This window comes from Pan troglodytes, chromosome X (genome assembly GCF_028858775.2).
Source record: "Pan troglodytes isolate AG18354 chromosome X, NHGRI_mPanTro3-v2.0_pri, whole genome shotgun sequence".
NCBI lineage: Eukaryota > Metazoa > Chordata > Mammalia > Primates > Hominidae > Pan > Pan troglodytes.
Window position 1 is genome coordinate 132,289,830 of NC_072421.2, and position 20,174 is coordinate 132,310,003.

The following is a 20,174-nucleotide window of genomic DNA, read 5'->3' on the forward strand; positions in this document are numbered from 1 at the left end:
TCTCTTGGACCTGTAAACTAGTGATGTTCGATGTACTAGTTTGAAGCTCAGGAGTGAGAGCTGGACTAGAGATAACCATTTGGGAATCATTGGTAGATTGTTATTTAAAACTGTGGGAATTAATGATATGACCTACAAAGAGAGTATAGAAAGAGCAGAGAAGAAGTTGCAGGACAAAACTTTAAAAATCACCAACACTTAAAAATCAGTCAGAAGAAGAGTGATGGACTAAGTAGAGAGGCAGGAGGAGGCTTCAGAAGAGAGTAGTACCATGAAAAAACAAGGAAAAGTAGTAAGTCATATGCTGTCAAGCCGTCAAACAGACTGAAAAGTGTCCTTTGAATTACCAAAACAGATATTACTCATGAATTCTTATATTTGAAAGCACTTTCAGTAGAAGGAGGAGTGGGGTGAGATTAAGCCAGATTTGATTTTGAAGAATAACTGAGAGCCAAGGACCTATAAATGGCACTGTACATCCAGGCTCAGTTATTTGGGAGGCAAATTCCTCATCTGTAAAATGGGAATGTAAAAGTAACTGCTTTGTAGGTTTGTTGTGGATTACCTTGGTCAGTATAAAGCACTCAGCACAGCACTGGCACATACTAAATGCTCAATAAATATGTGGGTTTTTTAAATCAGTAATAGTACATATAGTCAGCAACCGGTGTACCTGGCTTTTTAAAAATTATAATTTTAAAATCTTTTTTTCTAGTACCAAATACTTAAAGGATATTTTTTCTTTCTTTCTTTCTTTTTTTTTTTTTTGAGACAGATCTCTTGCCCAGGCTGGAGTGCAGTGACGTGATCTCGGCTCACTGCAACCTTCGCCTCCTGGGTTCAAGCGATTCTTCTGCCTCAGCCTCCTGAGTAGCTGGGACTACAGGCACGCGCCACCACACCTGGCTAATGTTCGTATTTTTAGTAGAGATGGGGTTTCACCATATTGGCCAGGCTGGTCTCAAACTCCTGACCTCGTGATCCGCCTGCCTCGGCCTCCCAAAGTACTGGGATTACAGGCGTAAGCCACTGTGCCCGGTGATTCTTGGCATTTTAAAAATGCATAACATTCCTTAGGAATTCTAGGCTCCTAATTTGCATAACGTTCAGTTTAATATAATGTATATTTAAAATAAACCATCTTATATAACAGATTGTGTTTGGCAGAATTGAAGTCATTTTAACTTATTGGATGATGGGGATTTCAAGGCTTGTTGGTTTAGCTTGCTATAGCAATACTATGCATATGCTTTTATTGTGTCTAAGTATCACTTCATTATTATTATAAGACATAAGTAAGTATATACTTACCTTTAGTATAGAACTGCTGAATTTTCTAGGAGAATGACATGATGAATTAGATTGCTTTTGGCAAAAGCAGTAAAATCCAATTAGAAGAGACTTAAACAGCCTGGGCGAGGTGACTCAGGCCTGTAATCCCAGCACTTTGGGAGGCCAAGGTGGGCGGATCACCTGAGGTCGGGAGTTCAAGACCAACCTGGCCAACATGGTGAAACCATGTCTCTCCTAAAAATACAAAAATTAGCCGGGCATGGTGGCATGCGCCTGTAATCCCAGCTACTCAGGAGGCTGAGACAGGAAAATCGCTTGAACCCGGGAAGTGAAGTTTGCAGTGAGCCGAGATCACGCCACTGCACTCCAACCTGGGTGACAGAGTAAGACTCTGTCTCAAAAACAAAAACAAAAGCAAACAAACAAACAAAAAACAGAGAGACTTAAACAATAAGGAGCAATAAGGAGCATTATTATCTCAAATAATAAGAAGCCCCAAGAAAAGGAGGTTCTAGGCCGGGTTAGTTCAGTGGGCCAATGACATCATCAGAGACCCAGGTTCCTTCTATCTTTCCACCCTACCATCTTCAGCAGCCACAGTTAATTATGTAACTAGTAATTAGACCCAGGGTTCAAAATCAATGGATAGCAAGCTCTTACATATATTTAAAGATGTCGAGAAGGATATCTATCAACCTATCTTTAGTAGATATCTCTGGAGCATGACATTATAGGCAGAATTTTATTTTTACTTTATGCTTTTCTATACTAGTTGGATGTTTTTCACAAAGCATGAGCAATACAGGTGTTTTCATTTCTAGTAGATATTATATTACAAAATAGAAACATTATTCTTGAAAAAATACAAATATTATTGAATGATATCATAAACTATAAGTTTAATGGTTATGTCCTATACTAGTCTATCCTTAAAATTGGTGCCACAGGCATCTAAAGTAGCCAAATTCATAGACACAGAAGGTAGAATGGTGGTTGCTAGGGGCTGGGAGGAGGAGGGAATGGGGAGTTGTTGTTTAAAGGGTACAGTTTTGCAAGGGTACAATTTTAAAGGGTTTCAGTTTTGCACGATGAAAAGAGTTTTGGAGATTGGCTGCACAACAGTGGGAATGTACTTAACACTGCTGAACTGTATACTTCAAAATGGTTAAGATGGTAAGTTTCATGTTAGTGTATTTTACCACAATTTTAAAAATTGGTGCTGCTTTTCATGTATTTAAATATGGGTAAAACAGGCTGGGCACAGTAGCTCACGCCTGTAATCCCAGCACTTTCAGAGGCCGAGGCGGGCGGATTACTTGAGTTCAGGAGTTTGAGATTAGCCTGGTCAATATAGTGAAACCCCGTCTCTACTAAAAATACGAAAAATTAGCCAGGTCTGGTGGCACGCGCCTGTAATCCCAGTTACTTGGGAGGCTGAGGCAGGAGAATCTCTTGAACCCGGGGAGTGAAGCTTGCAGTGAGCCGAGATCCCGCCACTGCACTCCAGCCTGGGCGACAGAGACAGACTCCATATGAAAAAAATATATATATACACATATATATGTATATATATATATTTTATATTATATGTGTGTGTGTGTGTATATATATATATATGGGTGTGTGTGTGTATACATACGTATATAGGTAAAACCGTGTTTTAGAAACAAATCACTGTGACAGAGGGCATTGAAGAGCCATGGGTTTTTGTGTTGAATGAACACAAAAATAAAGATGCGTATTTTCCAAGCATTGTAAAAAAAAAAAAAAAAAAAAAAAACTGTTCCCTCACAATTATTTTGTTTAATTAAGTGCAAATATTTTCTTCACTTCTCTCAGGAAATTACTTCACCCACTTCTGTTGAACAGAAGCCCAAAGACCTCTTCTGACCTTGAGACTATGCCTTCTCCCAAATCGCCCCTTTGCTTTATCTCCTAAGAACTCTGAAGTTGCCATGCCTGTTCCTTTCTCTCCCACCAGGAATTCTGGCACTTCTGCTCAAGCCGGGTGTCACTGCGTCACTTCTCCATCCCCACCCCCTCCTCTTCCAAAGGAAGCAGGGGAAATGTCTCATCTTCCTAAGAGAAAAGGTTGTGCTTTTCTCGAGCAATTCATCTGTTCTAATTTTAGGCCTACTGACATCTGTCTCATTAGGTTTTGCTTTTCCTATTGGCAACCACAAACCCCAAATCTAGTGTATGGCCCACAAAGTTGCAAGCATGTAATACATTCCTGATCCTGCTTTATGCCCTGCACATCTAGCCCATGTTCAGTTCATGTTAAGTAGCATTATAAACCATCTTAAATCTCTTCTGAAACTAGGCAGAGACATTTATAAACACAGTGTACAACCCTTTGTTTAGGATTTTCTGAGCATTTTATCTCTAGTTACTATAGTAGGAAATGGCTTAAAAACAGCAAACCTAGGAAAATGAAAAATAATTTTTAAAAATCTTAATGTCTTTACAATATGAATTTTCTGTGATCTCTCTTAAATGGAACTAAGCTTGGTTTTTCCTCCTATCTTAATCCCTTCACTGGAGATAATTCTTAGTAATTAGCTTCACCCAGCACCCTCCCTAACCTCCCGCTACTTCTACTCCAAGCCACCTTCACACCATGACATCATTCCTTGGTGCTGATACTCTTGGTTCCTTCCAAAGACTTTTCTTTCTTCCTGGAGTGTGAGAAAAAGGCACAGTGGGAAATTTACACAAAAGATACCAGTGATGTTTATTACATCTCAGTAAAGTCACTATTTCTATTTTAATACTTTGTTTCATGTGGAAAAATTATCTAAGGTAATTCCTTTGCAAACGCCACTTGTAGTACTTAATTTGGGGAGAATTCTCTTCCAGAAGCCTTGTTTTCTGCAATTAATTTCTCACATTATTACTAAAAGAATCAGCCAATACAAGATTTGATCCACATTTTGTCCAATTAAAAAAATTCTTGTAGCTTATGATTCTGTAGCTCAAGTTCAAATCCTACCTACCTCAGACATTTCACACTATCTCCCTGCTGGTGTCATCAATTTCAGTCCATCTTCTCATGATTTCCTGGATGAAGTTTTTCAGTGGGAAATCCTAAGCCTTTGCCTGAACCTAAACTGGTTCCTTCCCATCCCTTAGGTATAAATTAAAAATAATCTCTTCTAGGGAAGTCTTTCATCATTATTTTATGAAGGAAATTTGCCATACCATGTTTTCTCACTTATAAGTCGGAGCTAAATGATAAGAACTTATGAACACAAGGAAACAACAGACACTAGGGTCTACTTGAGCGGGGAGGATGTGAGGAGGGAAGCAGAAAAGATAACTATTAGGTACTGGGCTTACTACCTGGGTGATGAAATAGTATGTACAACAGGCCAGGCGCGGTGGCTCACACCTGTAATCCCAGCACTTTGGAAGGCCAAGGTGGGCAGATCACCTGAGGTCAGGAGTTTGAGATCAGCCTGGTCAACATGGTGAAACCCCATCTCTACTAAAAATACAAAAAAATTAGCCGGGCATGATGATACGTGCCTGTAGTCCCAACTACTCAGGAGGCTGAGACAGGAGAATTGCTTGAACCTGGGAGATGGAGGTTGCAGTGAGCTGAGATTGCACCACTGCACTCCAGCCTGGGTGACAGAGCGAGACTCCGTCTCAAAAAAAAAAAAAAAAGAAAAGAAATAATATGTATAACAAATCCTGGTGACACATGTTTACCTATGTAACAAACCTTCACATGTACCCCCAAACCTAAAATAAAAGTTAAATAAATAAAAAATTAAAAAATAGAAAGTAATTGTCTTATTTATGACATGTCATTATAATACAGCCAAAGTGTCATAATTTCTATAGAAAGTATATGTATACATTTAAGTTCAGGTTATATATCTTTTTCATTAGATTATAAACTTTATAAACCATAGTGTTTCATGTTATATATTGTGAATTTTCTGGGCATTTGATTGATGAAGATGTGAACCTTAGTGGCATGAATTAAACGTATTAAAATTCTGCCTCTTCAAAGGTGTGTGTGTGTATCTGTATATATGTGTATATATATGTATATTTGTATACGTGTATTCTATGTACATATATACATATATACATACACGTATACATATATATGCATATACATGCAAAATGTATACATGTACACATATATATCCATGTGTATATGAGATTTTTTCAGGAAAACCTAAATTTTTCAGATTCTGTTCATGCCACTGCACAACTTCTCAATTAGTGTTACTAAAGGGAAACACTGAGGAAGAATCTCCAACACTGTATAAATCACAATGTTTTCTGCTTGCTTTGAAAGTTTGATTATTTTTATAGTATGCCTTAAGAATGGGCACATAAATATTTTTTAAATTAGCAATATTTGGGGTTCAAAGTAAAAAAGAAAAAAAGTCACCGTATCTAATGTTGAGAGGGTATGAGGAAATAGGTATTCTAATACACTACTGGGAAATAAATTTGTATAAGTTTTCTGGAGGGCAGCTTGGTGATATGTATCAACAACCTTGCAACCCAGAAACTCCAGCTCTATGAATTGATCCTAAAGAATTAATTAAGGATGTGCACAAACATTAGCTTAAAAGATATTATTACAACATTATTTATAAGAGCTGGCAAAAAATATGGCAACAGCCTGAATGTCTAACAATAGGGAATAGGTCAATCGAAAGAGCCTTCGTTACCTGTATTTGAATTCCAGTTCTAGCAATGACTGCATAACCCCTTGGACAAGTTGCTTAATCACTGTAGCCCTCAGTTTTTCTGAGGCAAAATGAAGGTGATAATAATGCCTACCTCGTGGGGTTGCTGTGAGAATTGAGTGAGATAAAACGTGTGGCACATAATAAAAGTGCTGCTTATTATTATGGTACGTCCTTACAGTATAATATTCAGCACTTAAAATGGTGTTGCAGATGAATTTTAACATGGAAAGACTCAGAATGTATTAAATTATATATATTGAGTATATATGCTTTATAATGAGAAAAAATGTGAGCCTATTTCTGTTAAAAACAAAAAGATCAGGGCCAGGTCCGGTGGCTCATGCCTGTAATCCCAGCACTTTGGGAGGCCAAGGCGGGTGGATCACTTGAAGCCAGGAGTTCGAGACCAGTCTGGCCAACATGGAGAAACCCTGTCTCTACTAAAAATATAAAAATTAGCCGGGCGTGGTGGCGCACGCCTGTAATCCCAGCTACTCGGGAGGCTGAGGCAGGAGAAATGCTTTAACCCAGGAGGTGGAGGTTGCATTGAGCCAAAATTGGGCCACTGGCCACTGCACTTTAGCCTGGGTGACAGACTGAGATTCCTTCTCAAAAAAAGAAAAAAGAAAAAAAATAAAAGATCAGGACAAACAGGCAGAGCATAGGGGAATTTTAGGACAGTGAAACTATTCTGTACCATACTATAATGATGGATGCATGTCATACAAAACCCTTAGCATGTCCAACACCAGGAGTGAACCTAAATGTAAACTATGAACTTTGGGTGGTAATGATGTGCCAATGCAGGTTCATTGGTTGTAAAAAATGCACCATTCTGGTGAGGGATGTTGGTAGTGGGAGAGGCTGCACTTGTGTGAGAGCCGGGGGGGGTATGTGGGAACTCTTTATAATTTCTGTTCAATTTCGCTGTGAACCGAAGAGTGCTCTAAAAAATAAAATATATTAAAAATAAATAAATGAAAGATCAAATAGGAAAAGACTGGAAACTGCTGGGTAACAGGGGACAGATAGCCTAGTTTTATAAATACTTAGCATATAATTCAAATTGTTTATGTATCATTAAAGGATGTATTCTAGAGTGTTTGATGATGGTAGTAATAATGGTGGTAGTAGTAATAGTTACCATTTATTTAGCACAAACTCTGCCAGGTGCTGTGCTAAACACATTACATGCATTATCACCATTATCACATTAAATAGATGCTTAAAACAGCAACTCTAGCATGTTGTTCATAACACTATTGCCTATAGCAACAAATTATATATCCAATGTATCCCTTTAATATAAGTTTTATCCAGAAAAGATTTCTGACTTTTGTTAGAAGGGTCAGCTAGTAGCACTATTGATTTGAATTACAAATTTCCTTAAGATATCAACCCTGGAACATGATTAGTACAGGCCAGTCTGAGTTATGCGCCAGTCAAGAGTCCACAACTGTCAGATTTTTTTTATTATTATTATTTTTTGAGTCAGTCTTGCTCTGTCATCCAGGCTGGAGTGCAGTGATGTGATCTTGGTTCACTGCAACCTCCGCCTCCCAGGTTCAAGTGATTCTCCTGTGGCAGCCTCCAGAGTAGCTGAGATTATAGGCGCCTGCTACCACGCCCGGATCTTTTTTTTTTTTTTTTTTTTTTGTCTTTAGTAGAGATGGGGTTTCACCATGTTGGCCAGGCTGGTCTTGAACTCCTGACCTCAAGTGATCTGCCTGCCTTGGCCTGTCAAAGTGCTAGGATTACAGGTGTGAGCCACCGCATCCAGCGTGACATGTTTATACCCATTCTCTGGATAGCAATAGAACCAGGCTCAGGGCTGATGATATGTATCTGAGTATATCTATTCCAAAGTTAAATAGATGGTGCTATTAGGTGTAACCTGCTCTTCTCCTATGTATAACAGAGTAGATCATTTTCCCACAGTTCAAACTCTTTGAGCATGACATTTAAAGCTTTCTAATATCTTCACGCTTTTGGCCTCAGAGTCCTTTCTCCCTCCACGAACTTGGTGTGCCACTCACACAGGGCCAGTATCCTGTCTTAAAACATGCCAAGCACTTTCACTTTTCTGTTGCTTATGCTGGCAAACTCCTTGTTCTGAAGGTCCAACTGAAATACCACCTTATGCCTTTCTTATTTGTCTTCCACCTCCCACCCCCTACACACACCCACTTCATCTTTGCTTTTTATTCCCACCCCACTTTGCTTTCATTTGACACGCACTTCCTTGTCTCTTATATAAAATCTGCTTCCAAGACTGGTTTCTTCAGTGGATTGTAAGGTCTCTGAGTAATAACTGAGGGTAATAACAACAGCTTATTAGCTGTCTTTTTTTTTTAAGAAAAAGATTCTCTCATTCCCCTCTGAGCAGAAAAATAGCTCATTAAACATAGCAAGTATTCAAAAAATAGTGAAATACTTAACAGCTAGCCATATTTTGACAATAGCGAATTATTGTGGTAAAGTAGTTGTTGCTAATTGTCAAATAAAATTTATATGTAGTAAATTTTCAGTTACCCACATACCAATTTTCTATTGTTATTTTTACAACCTTGGCTGTTTCTTCTACTTTCTAGCAAATGATTTGAAAAAAACAAACTGATTTTAATACTTTAAGCAACATATAATTAGTGAGGTGATATATTCCTTAAGCAGCAATATGATACATTTTAAAACCCAACAAAAATTCAGACTATCTGCTTCATAGAAACATTTATTTATCCAACACATACTTTATTTTATTTATTTATTTATTTATTTATTTATTTATTTATTTATTTATTTGGAGATGGTGTCTTGCTCTGTTGCCCAGGCTGGAGTGCAGTGGCACGATCTCAGCTCACTGTAAGCTCTGCCTCCCAGGTTCAAGCGATTCTTCTGCCTCAGCCTCCTGAGTAGCTGGGGTTACAGGCACCCGCCACCATGCCTGGCTAATTTTTGTATTTTTAGGAGAGACAGGGTTTCACTATGTTGGCCAGGCTGGTCTCGAACTCCTGACCTCAAGTGATCCACCCGCCTCCGCCTCCCCCTCCGGAAGTGCTGGGATTACAGGCATGAGCCACCACACGTGGCCCAACACATACTTTTTGAACACTCATCTTCCCTCCACTCACTAACTCACTCCTCTTACTGCCTTTCTTTTTTTTTTTTTTTTTTTTTTTTAATTGATCATTCTTGGGTGTTTCTCGCAGAGGGGGATTTGGCAGGGTCACAGGACAATAGTGGAGGGAAGGTCAGCAGATAAACAAGTGAACAAAGGTCTCTGGTTTTCCTAGGCAGAGGACCCTGCGGCCTTCCGCAGTGTTTGTGTCCCTGGGTACTTGAGATTAGGGAGTGGTGATGACTCTTAACGAGCATGCTGCCTTCAAGCATCTGTTTAACAAAGCACATCTTGCACCGCCCTTAATCCATTCAACCCTGAGTGGATACAGCACATGTTTCAGAGAGCACAGGGTTGGGGGTAAGGTCACAGATCAACAGGATCCCAAGGCAGAAGAACTTTTCTTAGTACAGAACAAGATGAAAAGTCTCCCATGTCTACCTCTTTCTACACAGACACGGCAACCATCCGATTTCTCAATCTTTTCCCCACCTTTCCCCCCTTTCTATTCCACAAAACCGCCATTGTCATCATGGCCCGTTCTCAATGAGCTGTTGGGTACACCTCGCAGACGGGGTGGTGGCCGGGCAGAGGGGCTCCTCACTTCCCAGTAGGGGCGGCCGGGCAGAGGCGCCCCTCACCTCCTGGACGGGGCAGCTGGCCGGGCGGGGGGCTGATCCCCCCACCTCCCTCCCGGACGGGGCGGCTGGCCGGGCGGGGGGCTGACCCCCCCACCTCCCTCCAGGACGGGGCGGCTGGCCGGGCAGAGGGGCTCCTCACTTCCCAGTAGGGGCGGCCGGGCAGAGGTGCCCCTCACCTCCCGGACGGGGCGGCTGGCCGGGCGGGGGGCTGACCCCCCCACCTCCCTCCCGGACGAGGTGGCTGCCGGGCGGAGACGCTCCTCACTTCCCAGACGGGGTGGCTGCTGGGCGGAGGGGCTCCTCACTTCTCAGACGGGGCGGCTGCCGGGCGGAGGGGCTCCTCACTTCTCGGACAGGGCGGTTGCCAGGCAGAGGGTCTCCTCACTTCTCAGACCGGGCGGCCGGGCAGAGACGCTCCTCACATCCTGGACGGGGCAGCAGGGCAGAGGTGCTCCCCACATCTCAGACGATGGGCGGCCGGGCAGAGACGCTCCTCACTTCCCAGATGGGATGGCGGCCGGGAAGAGGCGCTCCTCACTTCCTAGATGGGATGGCGGCCGGGCAGAGACGCTCCTCACTTTCCAGACTGGGCAGCCAGGCAGAGGGGCTCCTCACATCCCAGACGATGGGCGGCCAGGCAGAGACGCTCCTCACTTCCCAGACGGGGTGGCGGCCGGGCAGAGGCTGTAATCTCGGCACTTTGGGAGGCCAAGGCAGGCTGCTGGGAGGTGGAGGTTGTAGCGAGCCGAGATCACGCCACTGCACTCCAGCCTGGGCACCATTCAGCACTGAGTGAACGAGACTCCGTCTGCAATCCCGGCACCTCGGGAGGCCGAGGCTGGCAGATCACTCGCGGTTAGGAGCTGGAGACCAGCCCGGCCAACACAGCGAAACCCCGTCTCCACCAAAAAAATATGAAAACCAGTCAGGCGTGGCAGCATGCCCCTGCAATCGCAGGCACTCGGCAGGCTGAGGCAGGAGAATCAGGCAGGGAGGTTGAGCTGAGATGGCAGCAGTACCGTCCAGCTTCGGCTCGGCATCAGAGGGAGACCGTGGAAAGAGAGGGAGAGGGAGAGGGAGAGGGAGAGGGAGAGGGAGAGGGAGAGCGAGAGCCTCTTACTGCCTTTCATGGCCACACTCCATCTATTGGTTTCTACTGGGAACCTTAGCAACCTCTTTTTCAGCCTTCTGGTCATTTCTCCAATCTACCTCCTTCTCTTCACTCTCCCTTTTTCATTTAGACCCTCACCATCTGTGACCTGGCCTGTGACCCTGCGTCTAGTCCCTCTTCCATCCACCATCAATGTGTTCTGCATGATGTTGCTAGGGTTACCTTTTTAAAGCAGATATGATCTTGTTTAAACAAGCTTTGAGGTTTAAGAACTCAGAGGAATCTATGCTCTGGGTTTCCTATTGTGCTCAAAGGCTAAAGTCCAAAAACTACAATCTGGTTTTAGCCTAATTTCCCTAAATTTGTTTCCTGTTGTACCCTCGCAGGTACTAAGTTTCAGCCACCCTGAACCTTACTGTTCCCTGAACATTCCTCTCTGCCTGAGTGTTTCCTCTCACTCCTTGAAATGTCCTCCCTCCTCTTCTCTATCTAATGAGTTGCTACTCCTCTATGAAGACTTCTCCAAGACCCACACAGAGTTCTCTGTCCTTTGAACTCTGTCCTTTGAACCCAAATCGTAACTCTGTTCTGCCATTTGGCTGTGACCTAGTTTCCGCTAACTAGACTTAGACTCTGACTTGCTCAAGGACAGGAAAATGTCTTATTTATCTTTCGATCTTCAGAGTCTAGCTCAGTGCTCTCTCTCTCTCTCTCTCTCTCTCTCTCTCTCTCTATATATATATATATATATATATATATTTGTAGAGGTGGGTTTTTGCCATCTTGCTTAGGCTGGTCTTGAACTCCTGGCCTCAAGTGATCCTCTCAAAGTGCCGGGATAATAGGCATGAGCCTCCCGTGCCTGGCCTCCAGGTCTTTTATTTTTCTTAAAAATCCCAAGTAGCTGGGATCAGAGGCACATGCCACCACGCATGGCTAATTTTTGTATTTTTAGTAGAGATGGGGTTTCACCATGTTGGCCAGGCTGGTCTTGAACTCCTGGCCTCAAGTGATCTGCCTGCCTTGGCCTCCCAAAGTGCTGGGAATACAGGCATGAGCTACCGCGCCCGGCCTCATTCAATATTTTGAATGTACAACTCAATGTGCTCTTAAGATAGAATTTGAAACTAAGATATGGTAAACACATTATCTGGCATTTTAAGAAATAACCACGGTACAGAAAGAGTTTACAGATGAATTCTGAAGGTAATTTTCAAGCCTCATTTTCACACTTAGCTTTAAATCCCTCCATTCTTTCATTCCCCTCTTGTGTGGGTCCTCATAAGCTTTGAGAAAAGACTGAAAAGGAAAAAGTAGCCCCGAAAAAGAGAAAGGACCTAGACAAGAAGTATCTTAGCAACCAAGAGTAAAATGTGCTAAATGACTTGAAAGTGATTACCTTAAAGTCATTTCATATTATGAAAGTTTGGTTTCCCAGCTAGATTCCAGGATATTTGATGTAGTTATTCTGTTTATGATTTTTGGGCAGTATGCTTGGCAAGCTAGCTACTGATTCAATGACTGTTTCAGCTTTTTGTTCTGGGTAATACCTCTCACTAAGCTTTAATGATGGGCTAAAACTGGCAAGAAAAATGAGGCAATTTTAAGATCTAGTGCCTTAGGAAAGAAAAGGTAGAGACAAACAAAATCCTCTATTGATGTTCTGCTCTGTATTTATTATGATAACAGTTATTTTGTTCTGTTTTGGAAAGTGTTGATTTTTGATTAGTATAATTTTCAGTCAAGATCCAGTTGGATCTTTTTTTAACTTTGAACCTAACTGATACTGTTGCTGGCGTGCATAAGACACTAAATAAATATTTTAGGTAATTCAACATTGACTTAATGTTTAGATGTAATTAATCACAAACATTAAAGCAAGCTTGACTTCTATATTTTAAATTTCAGTTGTTGCCACCTCCTCCCTTTCATGGTTCCATCAGCCGCCTTCATCAAATCAAACAGGTAAGAAGACTTTCCAAACTGACAGCTGTTCATTTAAAAAAGTAAATTTTATTTTTCTTTGTGAAAATACCTATGTTTCAGTAATTCTAAGTGAGGTCACGTGTAATATTAAGTTTTTATTTCTAGGAATGATTTCTTCAAAAAAAAAACAAAACTAAGAAGCACTTTATTTGGCTTATTAACTATTTTAATTAATTAATAATTTCTAGAAATACTGCATACTCTTATACCTTGAGTCTAGCTTCTTTCTTCCAGGGATCTGAAAGTGGAATGCTACACATAAAAATTAATTTTCAGCTTCATAATAACTGTAGTTATTATTTTTTTAACCCTCAGATGAGTTTTTTTGACAGATAAAATGGTCTTCATGCTATTGTTTTGTTCTTAGTGATCTGAGTTCAGGGACACATGGTACCTCACTGGTTTATATTTTGTGCCCATGTGCACACATGCACGTCTCTGTGTTTGTGTGTTTGTGTTTGTGTATGTGGTTGGGAGGGTGTATGTGGGTGGGTGGGTGGTTGTGCACTCCTGTGCACATGCATGCTTAATAGCACAAGCATAATACAGAATTCAACCTTTTAATTATCCAAGGATTAGCCACAGAACTCAAAAGATCTAATCACCACTACCCCACAGGTGGTATTTTTTTCTTTGACCCAGCTACAAGCAGACATTTTTTCCCCCAAGAGAGGCTTAACTTATTATTCACTTAGTACTAACAGGTACTTTACATTTGTGGTCTCATTTTATCTTACAACAACTTTATAAGGTCAGAAACTAAAAAGGGGAGAAATTTAGCAATTTACCCAATCTCCAGAGTTGGTGAATGTCAGAGCCAAGATTTGGCCCCAGATTACTGGATTATTTTCCAGCTCCCCTTTCCCTGTTTCAGTGCACAAAGCCCATAATACCATCTTGTAATCCTAGTTATTAGTCCTCCAACTCTTGCTTCTTTTCCCTCTCTCCCTTTCACCCCTGTGGCATGGCTTCCCTAAGGTCAGCTTATCCACTAGCAAGAAAGTATGGTAAAAATGGTTTTTTTCCTTTTTTTTTTTTTTTTTTTTTTTTGAGACAGAGTTTCGCTCTGTTGCCCAGACTGGAGTGCAGTGGCTCCATCTTGGTTCACTGCAACCTCCACCTCCCAGGTTCAAGCGATTCTCCTGCCTAAGCCTCCCATGTAGCTGGGATTACAGACGCCTGCCACCACGCCCGGCTAATTTTTGTATTTTTAGTAGAGACGGGGTTTCATCATGTTGGCCAGGCTGGTCTTGAACTCCTGACCTCAGGTGATCTGCCCACCTCGGCCTCCCAAATTGCAGGGATTACAGGCGTGAGCCACCACGCCAGGCTGTTTTTTTTACTTTTTAGTGGGTAAAACTTGCTTTTACTCCTGTCTTTGTATGTAGCTATTTTAGAAATTCTTAAGGAATGAAACAAGTTCAAAGGAGTAAAGTGACCTCATGTTTATCTGTGCAATATGTTTCTTTGCTTCTCCTAAATTAAACCAAATATTTGAAAATGGGTTATGTGTTGCTATTTGCTGGTGAAGCTTGATATAAATCCTAATTTACACTGGTTAGGAATATAAGTTTAATGCAGTTTATTTCCATAGTAACATAATATGTATTATAAATATTTAAAAATGAAATATAAGTAGAAAATGAATGAGATGGGAAAAGAGAAAAACATTAATTTTCAGTCTGGATACTGATTGAATGGAAAATTAAGACTTATTTTCAGCAGTTTAATGGTCTGATAGATATCTTAAGTTGCATATTTCTTTTTTTTTTTCTTTGTTTTTGAGACAGAGTCTCACTCTGTCACCCAGGCGGGAGTGCAGTGGTGCTGTCTCAGCTCACTACAATCTCCACCTCCTGGGTTCAAGGGATTCTCCTGCCTCAGCCTCCCAAGTAGCTGGGATCACAGGTGCGTGCCACCACACCCGGCTAATTTTTTTGTATTTTTAGTAGAGATAGGGTTTCACCATGTTGGTCAGGCTGGTCTCGAACTCCTGACCTCAAGTGATCTGCTCGCCTCAGCCTCCCAAAGTGCTGGGATTACAGGGGTGAGCCACTGTGCCTGGCATAAGTTGCATATTTCTTTACATGCATTCTTTGACTGACTTCTTTGTCCCTATTAAACTTAACCTTTTAAGTGCAAAACAGAAATGTCTGGTTCTCTCCCCATTACCTTCTGAACTTTCACTTTAACAACATTAATAAGGGCATTGATTTTTCAAAATGGGGGGAATAATATTGGCTATCTCATAGAATCGTTTTGAGGATGAAAAGAATTACAACTGACCCTTCAACAACCTGGGTTTTTAAAAAGTAATTAATTTAATTTTTACGGGTGCCATGGGGTACATGAGATACTTTGATATAGGTATGCAACATGTAATAATCACATCAGGGTAAATGGAGTATCCATCCCTTCAAGCATTTATCCTTTGTGTTACAAACAATTCAATTATCCTTTTAGTTATTTTTAAATGTATAATTAAATTATTATTGACTATAGTCACCCTGTTGTGCTAGCAAATACTGAGTCTTATTTGTTCTTTCTAACTATATTTTTGTACCCATTAACCATCCCACTTCTTCGCCACCCCTCATTTACCCTTCCCAGCCTCTGGTAACCATCCTTCTAATCTCTATCTCCATGAGTTCAAGTGTTTTAATTTTTACCTCCCACAAATAAGCAAGAACATGAGGCTGGGCGCAGTGGCTCACGCCTGTATTCCCGGCACTTTGGGAGGCTGAGGTGGGCAGATCACTTGAGGTCAGGAGTTCGAGACCAGTCTGGCCAACATGGTGAAACCCCGTCTCTACCAAAAATACAAAAATTAGCCGTGCGTGGTGGGTGCCTGTGCGTGGTGGTGGGTGCCTGTAATCTCAGCTACTCAGGAGGCTGAGGCTAAAGAATCACTTGAACCTGGGAGGCGGAGGTTGCAGTGAGCCGAGATCGCGCCACTGCACTCCAGCCTGGGTGACAGAGAGAGACTCCGTCTCAAAAAAAAGAAAAAAGAAGATAAGTTAGAACATGCGATGTTTGTCTTTCTGTGCCTGGCTTATTTCACTTAACATAATGACCTCCAGTTTCATCCATGTTGCTGCAAACGACTGGATCCCTTTTTTTTTTTTTTTTTTTGAGACAGTCTTGCTCTATCACCCAGGCTGGAGTACAGTGGCGCCATCTCAGCTCACTGCAACCTCTGCCTCCCAGGTTCAAGTGATTTTCCTGCCTCAGCCTCCTGAGTAGCTAGGTTTATAGGCCCACGCCACCACGACAGGCTAATTTTTGTATTTTTTGTAGAGACAGGGTTTCGCCATGTTGCCCAGGCTGGTCTCGAACTCCTGACCTCAGGTGATCCTGCCTGCCTCAGCCTCCCAAAGTTCTGGGATTACAGGCGTGAGCCACCGTGCCCAGCCTGGATCTCATTCTTTTTATGGCTGAATAGTACTCCACTGTTTATATGTATCACATTTTCTTTATCCATTCATCTGTTGATGAACACTTAGGCTGCTTCCAAATCTTAGGTATTGTAAACAGTGCTGCAATAAACATGGGAATGTAGATATCTCTTCTATATGCTGATTTCCTTTTTGGTGGGTGATGTACCTTGGAGTGAGATTGCTGGATCATATGGTAACTCTATTTTTCATTTTTTGAGGAACCTCCAAACTTGAACAACATGGATTTGAATGGCGTGTGATGTGAAACCCTCCTATACGTATGGGTGACTTTTTGTATCCTCGGGTTCCAGAAGGCCCACTGTGGACTTGAGGATGTGTGGATTTTGGTATTGCAGTGGGGGGGTGCTGGAACCAATTCCCCACATATACCAAGGGATGACTGTAAGTAATTATGCATAGTGCCAAGAGTACTGCATTAAAAAAAATCTTTTTAAATGGAAAATTTAAAACATGGAATATAGAATCTTCATGTACCTAACACCCAGCTTTAACAATTATCCACATTTTGTACATCCTTTTTCATCGATCTGCTTCTCTTTTAGGGGTGGGAGAGAGTGCTTTAAAGTAAATTTCTGACATATCTTTTTACCCAAGTTTATGGGTATGAGAAGGACTTTTTTTCTCCATAATCACAATGCCATCATTATGCATAACAAATTACCTTATTCCTTAATGTCATCTAAATCCATGTTATATTTTTCCTAATTCTCAAAAATGCATTTTTTAACTGATCCAAACACAATCCAAATATGACATTTAGTTGATATATATCTCTTAGATCTCTTTTATTTAAAACAGCATTTTTATTTTATTTTATTTATGTTCCAGGATACATGGGCAGAATGTGCAGGTTTGTCACATAGGTATACGTGTTCCATGGTGGTTTGCTGCACCTATTGATCTGTCATCTAGGTTCCCTCCCCTCACCACCCACCCCGCAACAGGCCCTGATGTGTGTTGTTCCCCTCCCTGTGTCCATGTGTTCTCATTGTTCAACTCCCACTTAGGAGTGAGGACATGCATTGTTTGGTTTTCCGTTCCTGTGTTAGTTTGCTGAGGATGATGGCTTCCAGCTTCATTCATGTCCCTGCAAAGGACATGATCTCATTCCTTTTTATGACTGCATAGTATTCCATGGTGTATATGTACCAGATTTTCTTTATCCTGTCTATCATTGATGGGCATTCAGGTTGGTTCCATGTCTTTGCTATTGTAAATAGTACTGCAGTAAACATGCGTGTGCATGTGTCTTTATAGTAAAATGAATTATATTCCTTTGGGTATATACTCAGTAATGGGATTTCTGGGTCAAATGATATTTCTGGTTCTAGATCCCTAAGGAATCGCCACACCGTCTTCCACAGTGGTTGAACTAATTTACATTCCCACCAACAATGTAAAAGCGTTCCTATTTCTCCACAGCCTTGCCAGCATCTATTGTTTCTTGAGTTTTTAGTCATCGCCATTCTGACTGGCATGAGATGGTATGTCACTGTGGTTTTGATTTGCATTTCTCTAATGATCAGTGATGTTGAGCTTTTTTTCGTATGTTTGTTGGCCACATAAATGTCTTCTTTTGAGAAGTGTCTGTTCATATCTTTTGCCCACTTTTTGATGGGGTTGTTTGTTTTTTCTTGTTTCAGTTCCTTGTAGATTCTGGATATTAGACCTTTGTCAGATGGGTAGATTGCAAAACTTATCTCCTATGCTGTAGGTTGCCTGTTCACGCTGATGATAATTTCTTTTGCTGTGCAGAAGTTCTTTAGTTTAATTAGATCCTATTTGTCAATTTTTGCTTTTGTTAGAATTGCTTTTGGCATTTTCATCATGAAGTCTTTGCCCATGCCTATGTCCTGAATGGTATTGCCTAGGTTTTCTTCTAGGGTTTTTATGGTTTTGGGTTTTACATTTAAATCTTTAATCCATCTTGAGTTAATTTTTGTATAAAGTATAAGGAAGGGGTCCAGTTTCAGTTTTCTGCATATGGCTAGCCAGTTTTCCCAGCACCATTTATTGAATAGGAAATCCTTTCCCCATTGCTTATTTTTGTCAGGTTTGTTGAAGAGCAGATGGTTGTATATGTGTGGTATTATTTCTGAGGTCTCTGTTCTGTTCCATTGGTCTATATCTCTGTTTTGGTACCAGCACCATGCTGTAAAACAGCATTTTCTGCCTGTTTTTTGTTCCATGCCTCTTATTTATTGAAGAAACCAGGGAGTCCATTTGTCCTGTAAAATGTCCCACATTCTGATTTTGGTTCCATGTGGTGTTACTATGTTGTTTTATCCTCTATTTCCTGTTAAATAGTTTTTTAAATTTTTATTTATTTATTTATTTAGACGGAGTCTTACTCTGTCGCCCAGGCTGGAGTGCAGTGGCACGATCTCGGCTCACTGCAACGTCTGCCTCCCCGGTTCAAGCGATTCTGTAGCCTCAGCCTCCCGAGTAGCTGGGATTACAGGCGCCCACCACCCCACCCAGCTAATTTTTTTTTTTTTTAAGTAGAGAGGGGGTTTCATCATGTTGGCCATGGTAGAGAGGGGGTTTCACCATGTTGGTCTCAAACTCCTGACCTCAGGTGATCCGCCCATCTTGGCCTCTCGAAGTGCTGGGATTACAGGCATGAGCCACCGCGCCTGGCCTCCTGTAAAATAGTATGATGAAATTTGCTTTTAATTTTAAATGAACACACAGCTCCAAGTCAATGTTAGGTTCTGGGCCAATATTTGGTTTATGTTACACCTTTCCTATTAAGCAGGTAATGGACAATTTCTTCTCAACTGTTGTTGTTAGCTGTTTTCTAAGTATTAAAGAGACTGAGACATCAAGCTAGAAGTTAATTTTCTAAACACAGTTATTATTCCTACATAGGAATTATTTTGTGTAATTTTCCTTTCTAATAAAAATTTTATTTTATTTATTTATTTTTCAGACAGGTTCTTGCTCTGTTGCCCAGGCTGGAGTGTAGTGGCATGATCATAGCTCACTGCAGCCTCAACCTTCTGGGCTAAAGTGATCCTCTTGCCTCAGCCTCCCAACTAGCTAGGACTACAGGTGCACACCACTATGCCTGGATAATTTTTTTATTTAATTTAATTAATTTATTTATTTCTGAGACGGAGTCTTGCTCTGTTGCCTAGGCTGGAGTGCAGTGGCATGATCTCGGCTCACTGCAACCTTCGCCTCCCGGGTTCAAGCAATTCTCCTGTCTCAGCCTCCCGAGTAGCTGGGACTACAGGCACCCCCCACCACACCTGGCTAACTTTTGTATTTTTAGTAGAGACGGGGTTTCACCATATTGGTCCGACTGGTCTAGAACTCCTGACCTCAGGTGATCCACCCGCCTCGGCATCCCAAAGTGCTGGGATTACAGGCATGAGCCACTACGCCTGGCCATTTTTTAAAATTTTTGGAGAGATGACGTCTCCCTGTGGTGCCCAGGCTGGTCCTGAAATCCTGGCCTCAAGTGGTACTCCTGCCTCAGTCTCCCAAAGTACTGGCATTACAGGCATGAGCCACCACGTGTGGCCCCTAATAAAAATTGAGCTTGTATTCCAAAAGATCTGAATGCATTCAGTCTGTAGTTCCCTGTTTCCCAAAGCTCTAAACATAAATTAGTGCCATGCAGAAACAGTTTGTATATTTGCTCAGGCTGCCATTGCAAAGTATCACAAACTAGGCGGCTTAAACAACAGAAATATATTGTTTCACATTTCTTAGGGCTAGAAGTCTGAGATAAAGGTGTCAGTAGGGTTGATTCCTTCTGAGAACTGTGAGGGAGGATCTGCTCCAGGCCTCTGCCCTTGGCTTGTTGATGGCTATCTTCATGTTCACATAGTGTTCTCCCTGTAC

At 41.5% G+C, this 20,174-nt stretch overlaps 1 protein-coding gene across 17 annotated transcripts in view; it reads left to right on the forward strand.

The window, feature by feature from the left end:
- PABIR3 (PABIR family member 3) overlaps positions 1 to 20,174 on the forward strand; it is a 59,546-nt gene that overhangs the window by 21,061 nt on the left and 18,311 nt on the right. For 15 of the 17 annotated variants that reach the window (XR_010154716.1, XR_010154715.1, XR_010154717.1 and 12 more), the window contains one exon: positions 12,787 to 12,843. Coding sequence is in view for 14 of the 17 variants with exons in the window: in XM_063804262.1 (XP_063660332.1) it covers positions 12,787 to 12,843 (57 nt within the window). In the remaining 3 variants the exon portion in view is untranslated. Of the gene's footprint in view, positions 1 to 12,786; positions 12,844 to 16,519; positions 16,704 to 20,174 lie in introns of those variants that run through there. The other 2 variants (XM_063804265.1, XM_054676922.2) reach the window with 1 other exon arrangement.